At 38.5% G+C, this 19,933-nt stretch overlaps 1 protein-coding gene across 11 annotated transcripts in view; it reads right to left on the minus strand.

Moving 5' to 3' along the window:
- The window catches only part of ERBIN (erbb2 interacting protein), a 116,377-nt gene that overhangs the window by 52,894 nt on the left and 43,550 nt on the right, over positions 1–19,933 (minus strand). For all 11 annotated transcript variants that reach the window (XM_088054011.1, XM_088054016.1, XM_088054015.1 and 8 more), the window contains 2 exons: positions 9,274–9,471; positions 6,256–6,373 (listed from right to left, as the gene is read on the minus strand). In XM_088054011.1, coding sequence (XP_087910137.1) covers positions 6,256–6,373; positions 9,274–9,462 — 307 coding nt within the window. In that variant the 5' untranslated portion in view covers positions 9,463–9,471. The remainder of the gene's footprint in view (positions 1–6,255; positions 6,374–9,273; positions 9,472–19,933) is intronic.

Raw genomic sequence — 19,933 nt, forward strand, 5'->3', positions numbered from 1 at the left:
CTGGGCTGAGTGTGAGACCCAGAGAGTCCACAGCCTCCTCAGACAGATGCCTAAACCCGAACAGACTTCCTGAAGTCTCAGGGAGCCATCCAAACCCTCAGCTGCAGGGAATGCCAGAATCTGGGAGCCCTGCTAGAACCCAAAGGCAGAGTTGAGTGCCATGAGTTTAAGTGTTCCCAGACAGACAAGCTTCATTGCATAAAACGCTCACTGGTACTATCTGGGAATCTGAGCAGGCCATTGATGCTAGGATTAAGCTTTCACACAGGCAGGGTGATAACGCTCCTTTAAATCCTTGGGAGCTGAAAGCAATTAACATCCTACCCAAGCAAGTAGGACCAGCTAATTCACAAGGCAAGGGAGAACAGACTCTTGTCTCAACTCAGAGCAGGAGTTGAGCCACCAATACACCCTTAAAAATAGGTATGATGTTCTGTAGCTAGAAAGAGAAGAATCTAGGATAGGTAGTTAAGATCCAAAAGAAGAGAATTCTACTAAATTTGTATAGTCATCTTCAGGGAGACCAGCAGCTAAAGGACAGTACAAGAAAGATGGAGAGCACCTTTTACAAGAGCAAGTAGTGACAGGACATAGGATGGATGGGGCTATGTTTAGATTTGATGCTAGGAAAACTTTTATTGTGAGAGTGGTGAAAACTGGCTACCCAGTGAAGTTGTACTGGAAGTACTTAAGATTAGGTTGGATGGGACTCTGAGCAACCTGGTCTAGTGAAAAATGTCCCTGTTTCTGTCAAGGGAGTTGAAGTGAGATGATTTTTGAAGTCCCTTCCAACACTAATCATTCTATTCTGTGATCCTATTCTATGCTGTCTTTACATGCAAATCCACGTCTACAAACCCCATAATTACTTTTACAATACCTTTTCTTTTGTTACAAACATTTCTTTTGAGACCAGGGAGACATTTTTACTAAACTTATTTCAGAATTTCAGATACATACATGCAAATGTCACATTCAAAACCTTATCAGCATTGAAATTTCATTCCATTCACATCCTCTCTCACAGACATCATTTTATGGTGAACAGACAAATTCTTTTCAGGACCTTCAATCAGAATGTATTTAAGAAAAAGTACTACAAATGCTTGAAAAAAGACTTTAAATAGAAGGGCTGCCGACATTTACTGCACATTTCTAACCTCCATACAATGATATACCATCACAGAGCTACAGACTCAGAACTCTACAGCAAATCAATTATCTTTTATTTCACTATCATGCATGATTTAAAAACCCGGTCCTGTCTGCCTCTCTGTCAGTATAAGCAGAGAAACGGCAAATTTACAGCAAGTAATTTTGTATTCAGGATCTTCCCATCTTCCAGCAGAAAACAAAACTTGGATCTGTCTCCCTCTATTACTATGAACAATTCTCAATTCCTTGGAACAGCCATAATCCTAAACATACTAGATGAGCAACACGAAACTGGATAGTTTCTTGAATTCTCATTCTCCAATTCCATAAATTCTGGCACAGAGCGTATTAAAGATGGTTTGCCAAATCAACAGATTATTTTACAACATTGAAAAAAACATATTTGATCTAAATTTGCATCTGTTAACAAAACTCTTTAAAATTACTGGAATAACTTTATAGGCAGATATGCCTGAAGGCAGGTGGTTGAGGGAAGAGGAGTGTTGTCTTAGGCTTAGTTTGTCTATTTTTCCATGAAGATTCCTTGTAATACAGATTAACAATCTGACATGAGTAAATTTGCTGTAACATCACTGTGAAAGAAATATCTAAGATACTACTGAAGGTACTGTTATTTCCAAAGCCCCAGGTTATTCTTGGTCTTGCTAGTAATTTTCTTTTTTTTTAATCCTCCAAAGACCTGAATAATATGTAACTTAAAAAATCAATCTTTTTCTTTCACCACCTGCACACAGGGAAAAGTAGATCATCTCAGTGTTTCCCACTAGACTAATCCCACAGACACAAGCAATTTCAAGTGCATTTCCCAATCTTCCAGGAAAGCCTGGTTTTCCTAGCAGTCACCTCATCCTATGTTTCAGCCTTTCAAACCACTTGATTCTACTGACCTGTAAATCTAACTCTTCTGTACATTTAGGTAAGCCATCAGTGACTGCAAATAAATGCTTTCCCCTTCTTCAGAGAAGAGGCAAAAGTATTTCCTTGACAGCCTTTCACATTGCCCTAGATGCATGCTAATGCTGGCATGCCACAGTCACAAGGAAATTACTGTTGCCTAAAGTTTAACCCCAAAAGACTCTGATTTAGGGGTGAAGAGTGGTGTTGCAGGGTTTTTCTGGAGGGTGGGGTTTGTTTTTGTACAGCTGTCAATATATAAATTAATTTGCCATACAGGATTAAAAATGTTTTGATTTACTTTAGCCTCAAATATAAAACATTAATTAAATTAATTTTTCTACACTTGTCTCATATTCTGTATGCTGCAACTTAAGATGTAACCCATCAGGTTACAGGAGTGAGAGGAAATGCATATCTCAATGCTTTGCATAGTGCAGGATGTAATTTCTGGTATAGGAGCACAGTTAATTTATTGAACCATTTGTTCAATTATCATTTCATCTTTGTGACTATGATAGCACAACTTCAACTAAAAATTTCGAAGCTGAGGTGTATCTGGAAAGAAGCAACAAAATACTTCTGATAGTAAGGGTTCACAGTAGCCTTGGGAATCAGGTTAAAATGCCATGGAAGGACAGCTGATGTCCTCACTACCAAAGAGCTACAGAATTTATTGACTACTACCAACAATAAAAGCAGAATTAAGACTAACTCTAAGCTACGTTTGCTGCACATATAGCAGCAGTTTGGTATTTTTAGGCACCACAACCACTTCAGTAGCCATGGATAATATATTCCAGACCACACTCTTGTACAAAGACTCCTGTATGCTCCTCAACTTGGAACCATTACAGGCTTGTGCTCTAACTCAGCATATGTCTCAAAACATACATCACTTTGAACAGTAGATAAACTGGCAGAGAAGTAGTTAAATCCAGATTTGTAAATAAAAAAAACACACTGTCTGGCTCAAGGAGGCCCAATAAGAGAAGGTGCTGCACACTGGGAGCATACAGGGAAACAATGCACGTCTCCTAGCTTCCTGTATTTTACTAAATTTTCCCTAGGCTTCTACTTTTGGTCAACACTGGAGACAGGATGCTAGATGAGATGTATAAATTTTCTGATAAAACGTTATCAAATATTCTTAAGTATCAGTATTTGCACATCTGCTGTGTCTCTGTTATAGAGTTTTATATATTGTGTGTAGGTGTATGAAATCAAACACATTTAAGCCAGAAATTAAAAGGGCAAGATTTTTCACATGCTATTAAAGCACCATAAAGATTGTTTTCTTGGACTAACACCTTACACATAATGAATCTGCAACCTTGAAAATTTCAGCAATTTTCATCTTTCATCTAACCATCAAATATTAAGTGTCACAGCATTGTCACAGTACAGCTGGCCTGGACTGGACAAAGCAAATCTGACCATAACACAAATCCAATCCAGTTAGCCTAGTTCATGCCTGAACATGTCCCTGGGTAAGTTACAGGGGACCCACAGCCAGCCCCATCCAAGCTGAGAAGTAAGCAACCACTGGCCAGGAAGCTGGGCAGGGAGAGAGATATCATCCAACAGCTGTCTAGCCTGGGAGATTTGAATTGGGTATTTAAATGAGATCTGAATAATAAACAAGACTGTTTGTCTCATGAGCACCTGGAGTTATGGATCCATGAGTTTATATATGCATATAATTCTGCCTGGACAACTGGATGGTCTCCCACATGATTGGTCTCACCCTGTAAGCCAGAGTATAATTCATTAGGTAATTTGGAAACATTTTAAATTTCAAGCTTGGTTTTTCATTTTCCTATTATCTCTTTAGAAAACTAAATACTTTACATTTGATTATGCCCATGCCAGAAACATCTCAAATATTTTATGTGAAAGTCCTATCATATTTTATGTATACTGGTATTTGAAAACTAAACTCTAGCTGTTCTTCTAAAAATACAACCTTTAAAAATAAATGCATGTTTGATGTCAAGGCATCTGCACTTCATGATTTAGCCAAGCTCATCTCAGAAGGAAACACTTAATGGTATATCAGTACTTCAGTAGAGGAACTATCACCATTCACTTGCTGCAACCCCAGGAATCTGAAAACCACTGAATTATTCTGGAATTTGGCATCTCTCATCATCCTGCACTTTTGGGGACTAATCTCCCCTAATCACGGCTTTTTTATAAACTATATTAAAGCAATTCTTTTCACAGAAGTCCACTGCTTCCACATTCTATTCGAGATGTAACAGAAAAAGGAAGAATTGCAGATTTTGATAAAATTTGCTAGTCTTAGAAAAGTAGTAAAATACCTCCTATTTGGGTCTATTATAGACACCCATCAGAACAATGAGAAAGCAAGCAGTAAACTCTTACAAAGAGAAAAAGAGACACAAGGGAGGAAAGTAGGCTTGCAATTGTCAATAGAAAAATTTTCCATGGTTGCAACAGCAGTGAGCTAAAGAGAAAGGGAAAGGCACTTATGCCAACAAACAAGGTCTCAATTAATACCGAATTTACTAGAGAATAAAGAGCACTATTTCTTTCTTCACCCAGCAGGAACAAACAGGGACTCTTAATTTGGTTTTTTTGAATTTTATAGAGGTTTTAGAACTACTGGAAAACAAGGCGTCCCCAGTAAACAAGCTTGTGACCTCAGAACTATTTTTTATGTGCAACACCACTCAGAGAAGCTATCCAAATTGTGGTAGGTCTGACACCAGGCACATGGTAGTAGTTTATATAAGCTTGTATCCCCTGCTATTTCTCTGAAGGGTGTTAAAAAAAAACAACCTCTAGATAACAGAAATTCATAGTTTAGTGGGATAGCATATCATCTACCTCAGATGAACAAGTGCTCTTTCAGCACTGAATTCTTTAGGCTTAGTTCAGGGCCATGACATTTTAGATAGACAAGCTTCAGCTGACTATTTATGTACATGAGCTATGGAATTTGCCAACAGCAGCACACAAATCCCCTTTTGCTGCTTTTAAGTCTTCTGCATTGAGAACTTACAAACAGTTAACACTTTCAACAATTCAGTCCAGGACAAAAAGATGATTCTTTCTCTCTTGTGTGTTAGTGTGACAGTTTAAGGCCAGCATTCTTTAAGAAAGACTATCAATCCACTTGTACCAGGAAGAGATCAGTAACAACCAGGTCAATTTATCACACTAAATGCTGTGTTCATTAAGCAGAGATAATAGAGTGACAGTTTAAGTACAGATTGGGCTACAACAAACAATCCAGGAAAATACCAACACATCAGCAACTGGAATGCTTTCTTAGTAAAGCAGAATTCACTTCTCTTTGTGGAGTCATAATTAGTTAGCAGCCCAAATAACAGAATAAATTGAATGACAAAATCTTTGGAATATTTAAGTAACTCTTATTTTCAAGTATTATTTCAATGAGGTATCCTCTTACTTAACTTTAAATTAGTAAGACAAAACTATTCTATGCTCCTCAATTAGCATAATTTATCTTCTCTCTCAAATACATCACACAACTAAGTTCAATGACAATGTTATTTCATTTTCTACACAGTTCCACGTATCTGCCAGCTTAGCAGAGAAGCACCGTTGGTAAAATCCCACGTATACAGTACTTCCAATATTTCATAACTTATAAAAGTCTGACTCAAAGAGAATGATGGATTTTTAACATGTCGGACAAGTGAACCAAATCATGTTTACAGACACATAAATACATTTCCCCATGCAAGAGAAGTTACCATCCCCAGAGCAGGACAGCAAAGCCAAGTGCTACTATACTACAATATTCTAACAGTTTATTAGAATAAACCAAAACCAATTTTCATATGAAATATATTATACCAGTAAAATCCAGCAAAAATTACAAGTTCTTGTGAAAACTCTCCTCATTATAGTGAAAGATTACAAAAGTTACTAAAATTAACATTTGAGCTTACGTATTTTGAGAAAATATAAAATGCCAGACAGCATTATCTACAAATCAAATAACCTAAGAGACACAAAAATCACAACCAGATCATAAAAGAGCATCTTTTTATTGTAAGCAGGGATTTAGAGTAGTAATTTTAAAATTACTAGCTGCATAGCATCTAGAAATCATAGTTTCACTAGTGTCCTTGTACAGTCAATGGTGATTCGCCTCCTAGTTACCTCAATACAATAAGCAAAGTGACTTACCATTCTTGCTGACATCCAGTTCCCTGAGATTAATGAGATTTGCAATGGATGCTGGCAATGTGGTTAGATCATTGTCTGGCAAACTCAGCTTGTGTAGAGACTGACAGTTAAAAAGTTGCTATTGAAACAAAGAAAAAAGTGAAAGTGATTTTCTTTCAGTTTTCTCTATATAGCTTTTGTTTTTAACCCCTGTAAACTTCTCACCTCATGGCATGAAGACCAGGTTATTTAGAGTTTTTGACTAACAAAATTTTTTAACTACTTTCATTGAAAATTGACTCATATTACAATGCTTAAGAAAGCAAAAAAAATGTAGATGGTCACAAGACAGCAGCTATGCTTAATACTTCCTACAAATTGCTTCCAGGATCTCAGAAACTGTGACCTGTAGTTACATATAGGCCTGCAAACATTGCAAAACATTTTCTATAATAGACATGCCATGTGACACCCCAGACATGAGTAGAGTTTATTCAAGAAAGAAAAGAAAATATGATGGACATATCCTTTGAAGTCAAATTGCTCTGGAACACACAATTTCAGTAGGTATTCACCTCCTCTCAAAGTATAAATTTTTTTACATTTTTTACATCTTCTATTATTCTTCCCATTCACACTTCTTACCTTAAGTATAAAAAAAATCCAAAAAAGTTGGAAAATTTTGAAAAAAATGACTAGTGAAAATATTGAAACTAGTCAAAGTTCAATCTAGGAGTACAGAAAACTGTCTAATCTCTTGTGTATACATACGTTAACATCTTTATCAAATACTAGATCAGAGCCAGATCTCTTCTTGAATTCAAGGTACTTAGAGATTCTTCCTCAAAAGCTTTACATTTTGACAACGTAGGGCAAATAATCTTAACATAATGGAAGAAAAAAACCTCAAAAGATATGCAGGAAACTTACACATAACATTAAAACAGATTTAGTAAGATAGCAGGTGAAAAGATTTATCTGAATAATTTCTGCTGAACATTCCTTTCATGACAACTTTGGATAAGATCATGCATAAATACCTTGACTCAGTGATTTTCTCTTTTGGAATTCTGAGAAGAGATCATAAAAAGCCAGGAATTGTTCATTGACCAAAAAAAAATTATTCCAATCACTATCATACCAATGGGCTCAGTTTGACCAAAATTCTTTGTGTCTCTCTCAACTACAAGGCCATTATTTGAACCAGAGACTGAACAAGCCCCATTCCTTAAAATTTGCACATACCACCCCAGAACAAAAGCCGACATGAATTAGCAAGATGGACAGTTAAAGGAATGAGCTTTAACTTGTCTACTGTTGTTTCCAATTCTTCAGAAATATGCCTGTTAGAACTCATTTATCATAAAGGCTTTGAAGAGTTACAAGTCACTTAGGATACTTTAATGAGCTCAGGTATTTTGGAGCCATTCCCTTATTTCAAAAATACATACTTAAACTGTTTCCCTGGAAAGCAATAATCTAAACTCTTGGCATCATTAGAAATTTCTCTGATAACTCAGGTCAAGGTACATGCAGCACAAGGAATTGCAAGATCCCTAAAGGAAAATGGAGGAGGAAGGGAGGATGATGTTGGCTTTGCAGTTGTTCCTTCTGTTGTTCTTCTTTAGTGTTTACATATTCATAATTACTAGTAGTAAATGAAGTGCAGGAAGCCACATAATTGAAGACTATTTTACAACAGAATTCTGATTTCTTCCAAACATCAGAATGAGAGAGAAAAGTAAAACTGTTAGTTTGAGCTTTTCAGCTCAAATGCACAGCATGGCATTTGGAGTAAATAGGGTACTTTTTCAGATGTGATTTAGCAAATAGGATGAAATAATTTCAAATTCACTGTCAATTTTGAAGCTGAGACTATGCACCAACATTTCATGTAAAGTCAATTCCTTCTCTACCACAGCCTTTCTCTCCTCTCTGGTTTGCTCATACTGTGTCCTCAACAGGTCAGCTAAACTAAGGAACTGTACTGTAAGAACTGAGCTTTGACATAAGCTTGAATTCTGAAAAGATTCAGAGCAATTAAAAAAAAATCCAACAGCCACACTTATGGGTCATTTCATTGGTGAGGTTGACAGTCAGCCCCAAAAGAGTTGTGTTGTGGCATACAAAGGCCAGATCACAAAATACTACTTGTGTTTTGCAAGTGGCAAAGAGGAAAGGTGAGAGTGGGAATGTCTTAACAGAGTTTCAGAAAACTAGAGGGGGCCTGATAAGTATCACACCCTTCATACTTGAAATGACTTAATTAAAAGCCTTTTTTCAAGTTGGAAGACTAAATAAAATGGAAAAGGAATACACAGCTTGAAACTCTGGCTCCATATTGGCTAGGATCATTTCAAATATTACAAGCCTCCCCTAAAGTTCTTCTGTGGAAGTTTAATTACCAAAATTTTGGTAAAATGAATAAAAATTACTTTGACTACATCTTCACTACCCCTAATCTCTCTGCTTGTGATCTCCGCTGTATTTGAATTTCTATGTGGGGGCGTTTTCTTTTGAAAATTGAAAGAGTAACAAAAAATACTGACCAAAATTACTTAAAAGCTGGAAAAATCTTTAGTTCCTCAGAAATATGTCTTTAAGTATGATTTATTCTAAATCCCATTAACTTGAAGCAAGTGTAGGCTATTACATGTCCCTGCACTTAAGGAAAAAAAAAAAAAACAAAAAGGAACAAAAGATGAATGTTCAGGCAATCTTTCTAATCACATGGATAATTAAACTGTAGACTAGAGCAAGGCAAGTGGTAGTCTACCCACTTCTAAGTGCACAGAAATAGATTTATTAACCAGTCTTTTCTGCTTTGTAATTCTCTTGAGCTGGAACTATTGCTTGAACAATTTCATTCCAATTCATACAACAAAACAGTCCAGCTCAAATGCATAAACTTTCAGACTACTAAGGCTGCTTCACGGCAAAGTACAGCCCAAAAGCTGAAGCTAGACACTATTAGCTTCTACAGTGCTGGTGAAGTAAAGACTTAACAAGTGTACCTAAAAGGAAAATCATCCAACATACCTTTGGAAGCTCTTCAATCTGATTAGCATCTAAATACAGTTCTTCCAAGGTCTTTTCAAAAGTAAAAATCTCCTTAGGCACCTGTTCCAGGCTGCAGTGAGAATAATCAAGTGTAGTCACCGTTTCCTCCTCTCCACGCAGACAGCGGCATGGCACCAGCCGCAAAAACAAATTCCGCTTTGTTGTCATTTTCAGGCACTGTAAAAGGGAAATTAGTCCATTTAAAAACCAACACAACCTCAGAAATACTCACATGCAGTTTCTCAACCTTCCACTGGCTGCTAAATACTGAAAAGAAGTAACATATATATGTACCTGCAGATACATTTGTGTACACATTTTCTTTTAAATACAACAGAACTCTGATGACATTAAATGGGGCTAATACATCTAAAGATACCAGAAGATGAAGTCAAGGTTTAGCCTGTGACTTATCACCAGCTAACACAGTCCTACACTGCAGAGGATCAGAGAAGTTTGAAATGGGCATTTCTGAGGCGTCAATTTTGTCTTTACAACACAGCTTATCCTACCTTTACAAATGTCAGTGGCGTATTTTTGTTTAGCACAATAAAATTCACCCTCTACAGAGCATTAAAATGTAGCTATTGGAAACTAATCAGGGTTTTTTTGTAAATTCACATACCCTAATTACAAATCCCTCATTTAATGACAGAATACAATAAAAGGAATCAGTTTCTACCAACTGTTCTTTCTGCAGTTTAAACAGAAAAGTTCCCCAGTGCAGAGATAACAACATGACCTCTTCTTGCAACTTCATGACCTTTGGAAAACTTCAACAGATCTTGCTGTGCACACTGGAACAAGGAAACTTCAGCTTGCTATGGGAATATACCTTTCTTCCTTTGAACTCATTGTTACAACAGTTCCCTCTATTCTCCATGACTTCTACATTATCCCTATTCAGCCTGAGAAGGTAAACCTAAATGGTGCTGACTAGCTAATCACTGACAGCACACTTCAGCCATGTTCCTGCTGCAGTAACAACACAAGTTTAGATCTCTTTCTCTAACTAGCAATGGATTTTCACAAAATCTTCAAGATATTACCTCAGGTTTCAAGTTTGTCTGAAATTAGATGACAGACTCAACTTTTCAAGAAGGACCAACATATGCAGACCAACAACACAATCATGTCAGCCTCATTTCCTTGGGAAATTGGCTTAAATATACATACTTCTCCAAAACAGCACTATTTATTTTCTCAATCAAACTGCCAACACTCCAAACGAAAATATGCCTTTTTTTTAATCTCCCTTTTTTTTGAACTCCTGAAATTATATTTCAACTTCTGGACAAGTGACAGGAAACTTTCTCCTCCAAGTGCCAAAAAAGTATTTCAGACACATTTACCAGACTGCAGTTCAACTTTCAGACAGTAAGTTAGTCATACAGGGAGAACATAAAATACTATGCCCATGGCACTATGTAAAGTCACAAGCAAGACCCCTTTTCTCACTAAGACATAAAAACAAGTAATGCACTTCGATTTTCCTCTATGTGTGGCTTAGCTTGCCAAATACTTCACAGTATGTATAATTCATATGGCAACAGATCAAGGGACTGCTATACTTTAGTGCTTTCATTAACCAGAAGTAGAATTTATCACACAGGCTGTGAACAGTCAGATTCTACATCCATCCATGAAAAAAAAAAAATGGATGAAAACGCTTCATTAAAATAGTGGGATGTCAAAACCTAATTTTTTAATAATGCTTCCACGTTGCTAGAATTTTGCTACAACGTTGATTATCAGAACATAATATTTCCCATAAAACTGCAGCCACATTATTTAAACAAAAAGTGATCTAAAGAATTAAAAAGATATTTAACTCTACTGCAATACAAAGAGTTTGGAGACTGCAAGTTTCACACTGGGGATTTCCACGAAATGGGAAAGTCAGTAAAACAGATATCATAAGCTCCTCCTGCCTCCTCCACAGGAACAGGCTTAATAATGACATCTTCCAGCCACCCATAGACAGGTGCCAAAGATGCTATGGAAGCTGATGTGCTCACTCGATCAAAGTTACCCACACCTTCTCCAAGCCTCTGATGCTGCACGTGAAAACACAACTTGAATTCCCTGGCCAACACATAAAAACAGAAAGCCTTTGACAAAAAATAAATTTTATCTCATTTTGCTAGTAGTAGTAGTAGTAGTTCAGAGAATGGCAAAGCTGTGGAAAAACACGATACTTTTGAAAGAAGCATCAACAGCAGTCTCTTTAAACAGGAGTATGAACAGAAGAACATATGTCATGGAAACAAGAATTGGCAGAGATTGTACATTTGAGCTTATTACCAGAAGTCTGGCAAGAAAGGCACACCTATATCCCACCAGCTACAGCCATCAATAAATTCACTTTCTCCAGCCATTTCAGCTTCTGAGAACTATACTTTGAAAGCAGAATATTAAAAAGTTTACTATATGCCTCATATAAATAACAAAAAAATATACTACTTGTAATTCAAATACCTCAACAAAACCAGATTCATTACACTATTTTCTGCCTCTTCTTCAGTGGATGTTCTTTTCACTTGAAGTCGTACTTGTTCATGTCTCTACAGTTTCCAAAGCATCAAAAGTTATAAAGCTGAACAATGCAAAACCCACATATACCTAGTTTTCCTAACTTATTCCTTTATTTTGTAAGACAGCTCTTGAGCTTTTGGAAGGCATGCGGGAAGAAAGATCTGCTAACAGACCACATGCATCCACGGCATTGTAAACAGATTAACAAACAAATGGCTGTACAATATCACAGAGCTGGGTCATAGCTCCTTCAGTTACCATGTCCCTTTTATATACTTAAACTCACAGATCACATCTTAAGCCCAAATACTCAAAACTCATATTTAAGTATCAAATAAACAACCATCCTCCAAAGCACTAGTTTGACCAACCTGGGCATATATCTAATTGTAACTCTTCAAAACCCAAAATGAATCAAGAAAGCTTCATTTAGGTGAAGGTGGGAAACTGCAATGCGATTTAATTCAAAATGGTTTTATGTTTGTTCAAATTTTAGTTCTACACATACAGGAAGAACTGTTTAACACTCATGTTCTACAACAGAGATGGCTGCCAATACTAGGAAATGGGTGTGTCAGGATAGTGGCAGGAAGCATTCCTCGCTGACACTCCTCTACAATATATATTTTATAAACCAGCAGTCAGACAAACACACATCTCTGTCTACCCATCTTGTGGCCAGTTGCCCAAGCAGAAAAATTGTAATGGATGAAAGGAATCAGAAAACACAAAAGAGAATCCACTGCTCGAACTATCAAAGACGGGAAAACGTGATTTCACACACAACATGTGCTTCTCTTATTTTGCTCAAATAGGAACTTCTCCATGTTTAGTATAAGGACAAAGAATGTAGAAAGGTACACAAAGGATAGTGATTTTTTCTTGCCCATAAAACAGGCAAGAATATCAAGGATAATCTTGATTTCCTAATACACTACATCAGACCACTTGAACTGCCAAATCCAACAATGTAAAAATTGTCTTGCAGACCTACAATGTTGTGATGGCTTATTTTTCTCCATCACTTAACAACCCCAATTCTTAATGGGGTTAAAACAGTAATAGTGAAACAATAAAGACAGTGAAGGAAAAAAAAGAAAAAACCCAAAGCACATATAAAACTCCCTTGCTTCCTCAACCATTAGACCCTTGACACAAGTTTACCTGAGGTTCAGTGTTCACAGCCAACAGGAATATTATAACCTTTATCTAGATCTTGGGTTCTTTTGTGGTTTTTTTGCACTTCTTTAAAGAATATAAAGAAAAAAACATCACTCTGCACATATCTGCTCCACCTTGGACAATGGTCTGCAGGGTAATCTCTGTTTTGGTGCCTGGAGGACCTCCTCTCCCTCCTTCACTGTCCCTGGCGTCTGTCTGCAGGGCTGTCTCACATATCCTCACTTTTCTTGCCTGGCTATTGTACAGTTGTTTTAAATGGTTCCTTAAATATATTATCACAGAGGTGCTACCAAGATTGCTGACTGACTCAGCTTTGGCCAGTGGTGGGTCCATCTTGGAAACAGCTGCAATTTGTTCCGTCCAGCATGGGGGCAGCTTCAGGCAACTTCCCATGTGCTAAAGTCACACCTGCAGATCCCCGTGTAGGGTCCCAGAAGATAAGGGTCTAATGTGTTTGCCTCAAACACCAGCAGCAGGGTGGCTGTGGCACCAGCCAAGGACTGTAGGTAACAACAGCCAAGGACTGCTGGCAGTAACCCGGTGAGAAAGAACAAGATGTGACTGGACAAGGGGCCATGCAGAGGTAGGACATCGCTTTTCTGGGACACACGTCTTTGATCTTCCTCCTGGAGATAAGCACAGCTCAGTACAGGACAAACAGAGAAATGAGGTAGAGAAGCAGACACAGACTGTATGAGGAGAACAAGACCACCAAAGATCCAAAGCCCTCTGACCCATTTGCATAAGGACCTGGAAGAACAGACTCTGCAAGATGATTAATATACACAGAAAACCCAAAACTTTTCTCCAGGTCAGGGAAAACTTATCTATTAAAAACGCACCCCAAATCAAGCCCAGGCACATGGCAGCCCCTGGATCCTGGACATCCTATTGTCTGGATAAATACAGAAGCCAGGACTGGCTCTCTCTCTTACTCCCTCTCTCTCCATCTTTAATTTGTCTCTCCGTCTCCTTCTTTTCACCCTACATCTTTATCCAAAATCCACTGCTGTGTACATACATTAGGAGCTGCAGGACTAATGTACCAACTTCCGCACCATGTTTAATTAACTAACAAAATTTCAAAAGCTTTTATGGACCCAGTAATTTTAGTTAATCCTTCTGAAAAGCATCTACAAGTCTTGGGTTCTCCCTTCCCCTTACAGGTGGGACATCAAACACCAGCTATTTAATACTTGCCACCTACACCCAATACAAACTGTAAAAAGTAAAACAGAATAGAATACTATACAATTATGTAAATTATTGTAAAATGAAGCTGAAAATAAAAACATTGAAGACCAATGAAAGAAAACAAGATCAACAGAAATCTTGCATATACGCTAAATTTTAATCCAGAAGAAACTAACATCATTCATGAACCACCACTCTTCCCTTGAGCTCTGACGATTCCCTGCATACTCCCATCACCCAAACACCTTGCAGTCCAACACCATCTGTAGATCTGCAAGAACCCATGGGATATTTTCAGTTTAACCTCAAGTAGAGCTTAAGATCACAGTAATTTTGTCCTCAGTCTATGTTAATTTGTTTTGAAAGCAGCAATAGTTTCACTGTATCATTAGTCCCTTAGATTTCCTGTCTGATGCTAACAGGATGGGATCGCTCATGGTCAAGAAAGCACTGCTTCCCCACCCCAGGCCTCATGAAAGGATGTTACACCAGCAGCAGTTGAAAACAAAACCAGTTATCAGATGTCTATACAGAAAGGCAAGACGAACTAGGCACACAAAATACAGTGATGTATTTTTTAGTCCACCTCACTGTCTACAAACTAGTGCAGAATTATGGAACTAAGCACATATAAACACAGAAAAGGGAAAGATTGAGTTGGGGAGTACGTAACCTAACACGCTGCTTGACAAATACAGAAAGGCTTTAATTAGCCAACTGTCAGAAGTCACAACATTTTTATGTCAAAACAAAGAATTATGAAAAAACCCATAAGGGTTTTTCTCTGCCTAAAGCAGTAACAAGCACCACAAAAAACACCAAAACACAGGTTTTGTGGTTTCTCAATGACAGATGCTATACTGTGAAAAGTAACAGCACAATTTACATTAACGTCTTCCAGTTAAAAACAGCACGAATTCTCATGAACTTAGGAAAAACTATAAACAACATAGTCTTTCTAGAAGGAACACAAAACATCCTAGGTTTTTACAATAAACAGAATACAGAATTATTCACTCTTTAATCTCGAAGTATTTGGCACCTCTTACTAATCAGGAAATCAAGGGGGGGAGGAGGGTGAAATGTGTAGGGGGTGGCATTAAGGCTTGGTACAGACTTCCCCTAAGATCAATCCAGTTCTCTTGGGCAGGAAAGGTGAACTTAAAAAACAAGCTGCAACCACCATTTTGCGAACACCCTAGCTTGAAAGTGTGTTTCTCTTCAATCCATTTTTCTTATCATCTTTGGGAAAGGAAAGGATGGCTCCAACCTGATAACCACCTAAAAGGACCTGAAGCATGCAAAGACAGCCTGCACTGTGAAGAAACTTTCCCCTTTTAAGTATCACTGGCATTCTCTGGCTGAGGTGGTGAAGCCTCATTTGGTGACAATGCCAACTTAAGGTATTTTCACTTCTTCCTCCCTTCTCATCCAAGCTATTTCTTTGTGTCTCTTTAGGAAAAAAAAAAAAAATCCCTGAACTTGACTGCTTATGTCATGCATTTCACTGAATGAGACTGGCAAATGTATCAGTACAAACAAATGAACCAAAGTACTGCACTCTGGATAAAAGAGAAGTGGTTGGAACTAAAATGGACACCATTTTAATATGAAGCTATAGTCTGAGGATCCCTGGTTCTGGCATAAAAACAATGCTCAACTGCATCCATGGCTGTGTGTCCTCATGCAGGCAAGGAACACCAAAAAAACACACTGTGCTTGCTCACAGACAGCATTCAGAGAAAAAGAAATAAAAGACATTACTCTTGAAAAACAATAGTGAATGGTAACAACAGGAGGAAGAACATGTTAGTAAATACAATGAATAGCCAATTGTTAAATGAAAAAATATTAAGGATGCTTGCTGAATTTTGTTGAGAAAACTAAGGGAACAGAGAGCACAGAAATCTGCATTTTTTACGGATCCAGCATACCAGAATGTAACCAAACCCAACCATTCTCTACTCCTAACTTGTCAAAACATCAAGTTCAAAGTTCTTCTTGGGGTTGAATACTTTGCAAGTTCTCAGTGCCTCTATATACTAAAACAACAACAACAAGAAAAAAAAACCCACTCTAAACCATCCACTCATCTCCAAGGGCCAGGGCAGCAAGATAATTTCAGTTAATTCAGGCAATTCAGAAAAGCAATGTCAGGTATGAATTCTGGAGACATTTACTTAAATTACCTCTTTTTTTGCATTCCACAAATAAATTCTAACCAGATGTCAATTTACCATTTCTATTTTGCTTTGATTTAAAAGAATCAGAAATCCTTTACACAATTAGAACATGAAGCTTCTCATCAAACCATATTATAAAATCTCTTTACTTGTTGCACTTGCAATGGTGTTAACCTGTAACCAGTTACATTTTCTTTGTTTAACAACAGCATTTTCCTGTTTTACTGGAACTAAGGAATCTCTAACTAGGTATGTGTTGTAATAGATATTTTTTAGCTGAAAAGTTTATCTAAACTGCCTACACTAAAACAATTCTCAAGAGTTAATTTTGACAAATAAAACCCACCCTAAGCATATAAAAAGAACACTTCAGAATCATTATTTCTATTTATTTTCTGCAATAAAACAGCCAGCAGTACCCAGCCTTATCATGGCAAAAGCTTAACAGTGACAAAAACAGTGACAAATGACTTTGTCAAACCAGAACAAAAGTATTATTTTTAAAATGAGAAGAAAAAATCTCAAGCAAATAACCTATGTAATAAAAATGCTATTTCAAGCGTAGCCTTTAACTGAAACGCAGTAATGCTCAACATCATTACAAGCCTAGACCAAGACTTCAGTAAGTCAGAGTTAAATGGGAGTATAGATCTGTAATGCAATCACCCTAGTATTTTTTGGAGAGAGACAACATGATCCAGCACACAGTCCAAGAAGTTCCTGCAGATCATTGATGGTAATTTTTTGATGTAAGTGGTAAAAAAGCCATCAAGGAAAGGTGTGTTGTTGGACCTCGTACAAACAAGTCAGGAAGGACTGAGAATGTGAAGGTTGGGGCCAGCCTTGGTTGTAGCAACACAGACATGTTGAAACTCAACACGATCCAGAGTAGAGGAAGCAAAGGAGCAATCAGGACTACAACCCTAAACTTCCACAGAACTAATCTCAGCTTCTTCAAAGACGTTCTAGCAGAATCTCATGGGTTAGGGCTCTAGAAGAGAAGGGGGCCCAAGAAAGCTGGTCAATATTCAAACATCATTTCCTCCAAGCTCAGGACCAGTGCATTCCCATGAACCAGAAATTAAGCAACGGGAGCATCCTTTATGGATGAGCAGGGAGTTTCTAACAAACTTTGAACAGAAGAACAACATTTATGGAATGTAGAACAAGGGACAGGCCACATGGGAGGATGACAGGACCACTGTCACAGAATGCAAGGAGGTGACAAGGAAGGCCAAAACCCACTTCCAGTTGAGTCTGTAAAGGAATACCAAGGACAACAAGCAGGGCTTCTACAAGTACAACGTCAGCAAAAGGTATGCGGGGTAAAAATGTGGGGTCACTGCTGAATCAGATAGGTGTCCTAGTGAAGGAAGACAGAGAGAAGGCAGAATTACTGAATGCCTTCTTTCCTTCACTGTTAACTGCTGAGGTCAGCCCTCAGGAATCCCAGACCTTGGGGCAAGGAGAAGAAGGCTGGAGAAAGAAGACCTTCCCCTAGCCATTGAAGATTCAACTAGACAGGCTTAACATTCATAAATACATTGACCTTGATGGGATGTACACACAGGTGTTGAGGAAGCTAGTAGATTATATTGCTAAGACACCCTCCATCATCTTTGAAAAACCATGGAGAGCTACCCAACAACTGGACAAAGGACAAAGTTAGTCTCATCTTTAAAAAGAGCATGATGAACCCTGGAAACTACTGGCCAGTCAGCCTCACCTCCATCCCTGGAAAGGTGATGGAACAGAACACTCTGGAGGTCATCACCAAGCTTGCAGAAGAAAAGAAAGTCATCAGGAGCAGACAGCAGGGATTCCCCAGGGGGAAAAATCATGCTTGCCCAATCTGACAGCCTTCTGTGATGGCAGGGCAGGATGGGTAGATGAGGGGAGAGCAGTGGTTATTGTCTGCCTCCACTTCAGCAAGGCTTTGAGCACCATCTCCCACAACATCCTCATAGGTAAGCACAGGAAACGTGTTTTAGATGAAGGGACAATGGGGTGGACCAAGGGCTGGCTGATGGCAGAGCTCAGAGGATCAGGAACCAGGGCTCAGAGGGTCAGCAGAATCCAGCTGGAGACCTGTAGTAAGTGGTGTTCCTCAGGGATCAATACTGGGTCCAGTCTCACTCAACTTGTTTATGACTGGCCTGGATGAAGGGATCCAAGGTACCCTCAGCAGGTTTGCTGATGAGACAAACTGGGGAAGTGGCTGATACACCTGAAGGCTCTGCTGCCTTCTGGCTGGACCTTGGTAGGCAGGAGAGTTGGACAGAGAGAACCCTAATAAGGTTCAACAAGGGCAAGTGCAGGGTCCTGCACCTGGGGAGGAATAACCCCAAGTACCAGCACAGGCTGGGGCTGCCTTACTAAAAAGCAGCTCTGTGGAGAAGGACCTGGGAGTCTTGGTGGATCACCAGGTGACAATGAGCCAGCAGTGTGTCCTTGTGGCCAGGAGACCCAGTGGGATCCTGGGCTGCTTTGAGAAGAGTGTGGCCAGCAGGTCAAGGGAGCTGACCTCCCCCTCTGCTGGGCCCCAGTGAGGCCACACCTGGAGTGCTGTGTGCAGGTGTGGGATCCTCAGTACCAGAGAGAAAAGGAGCTCCTGGAGCAGCTCCAGCAAAGGGTCACAAAGATCATGAGGGGTTTGGAGCATCTTTCTTACAAGGAGAGACTGAGAGAGCTGGGACTGTTTAGTCTAGAGAAGAGAAGATAGAGGGCATCTCATCAATGCATATAAATATCTCTAAGGTGGGTGCCAAGAGGATGATACCAGACTTCAGTGGTGCCCAGATACTGGACAAGAAGCAATTGTCATAAACTACTACACAAGAAATTTCACCACAAGATGAGGAAGAACCTTTTTATGTTGAGGGTGGCAGAGCACTAGAACAGGCTGCCCAGGGAGGACGTGGAGTCTCCCTCTCTGGAGACATTCAAAACTCAGAGAGACCTTTCCTTTGTAACCTCCTCTAGATGACCCTGCCTTGGATGAGATGATCTCCAGGGGCCACTTGTAACTGTAACTCTTCAGTGAGTCTATGAATTTAAGGCTAAATATTTTACAGCAATATCCTTACAAAAAAACGGAGAGGAAAAAAATTAGAAATTAAGTTTACAGGAAAAAAAATATTTAAATATTCAGATAACCAAGCAACTGCACTTTTTACTCTTTTTAAAATATATTTATATTGACTTCGCATAATAACACTACTTAAAACACAGCAACACACATACACTGTCATAACATAATTGTAGCCCAGGTAGCTGCAAGTATGTTCTCACACATTTTCTTTTGCTTTTTTTCTGAGACAGCCCTAGAAAATAACTTCCATCTGGACAGTAAATCTATCCAAGTGCCAGTGTAACACTTCCTCTAAAGAATGGTTTCTAATTGGATACCATTAACAACACTGCTGAGATTAGCATTAGATCTGAGCTTCATTTCTGATGTTTCACTTGATTGCATATTCTTTGGGTGTGTATTTGTCGTGTTACTAAGAAAACCATAAGAGGGAGGAATAAATTCATTTTTAAAA

This window comes from Pseudopodoces humilis, chromosome 4 (genome assembly GCF_049639895.1).
Source record: "Pseudopodoces humilis isolate 2021_Gansu_Grassland_sample_001 chromosome 4, ASM4963989v1, whole genome shotgun sequence".
Taxonomy (NCBI): Eukaryota; Metazoa; Chordata; class Aves; order Passeriformes; family Paridae; genus Pseudopodoces; species Pseudopodoces humilis.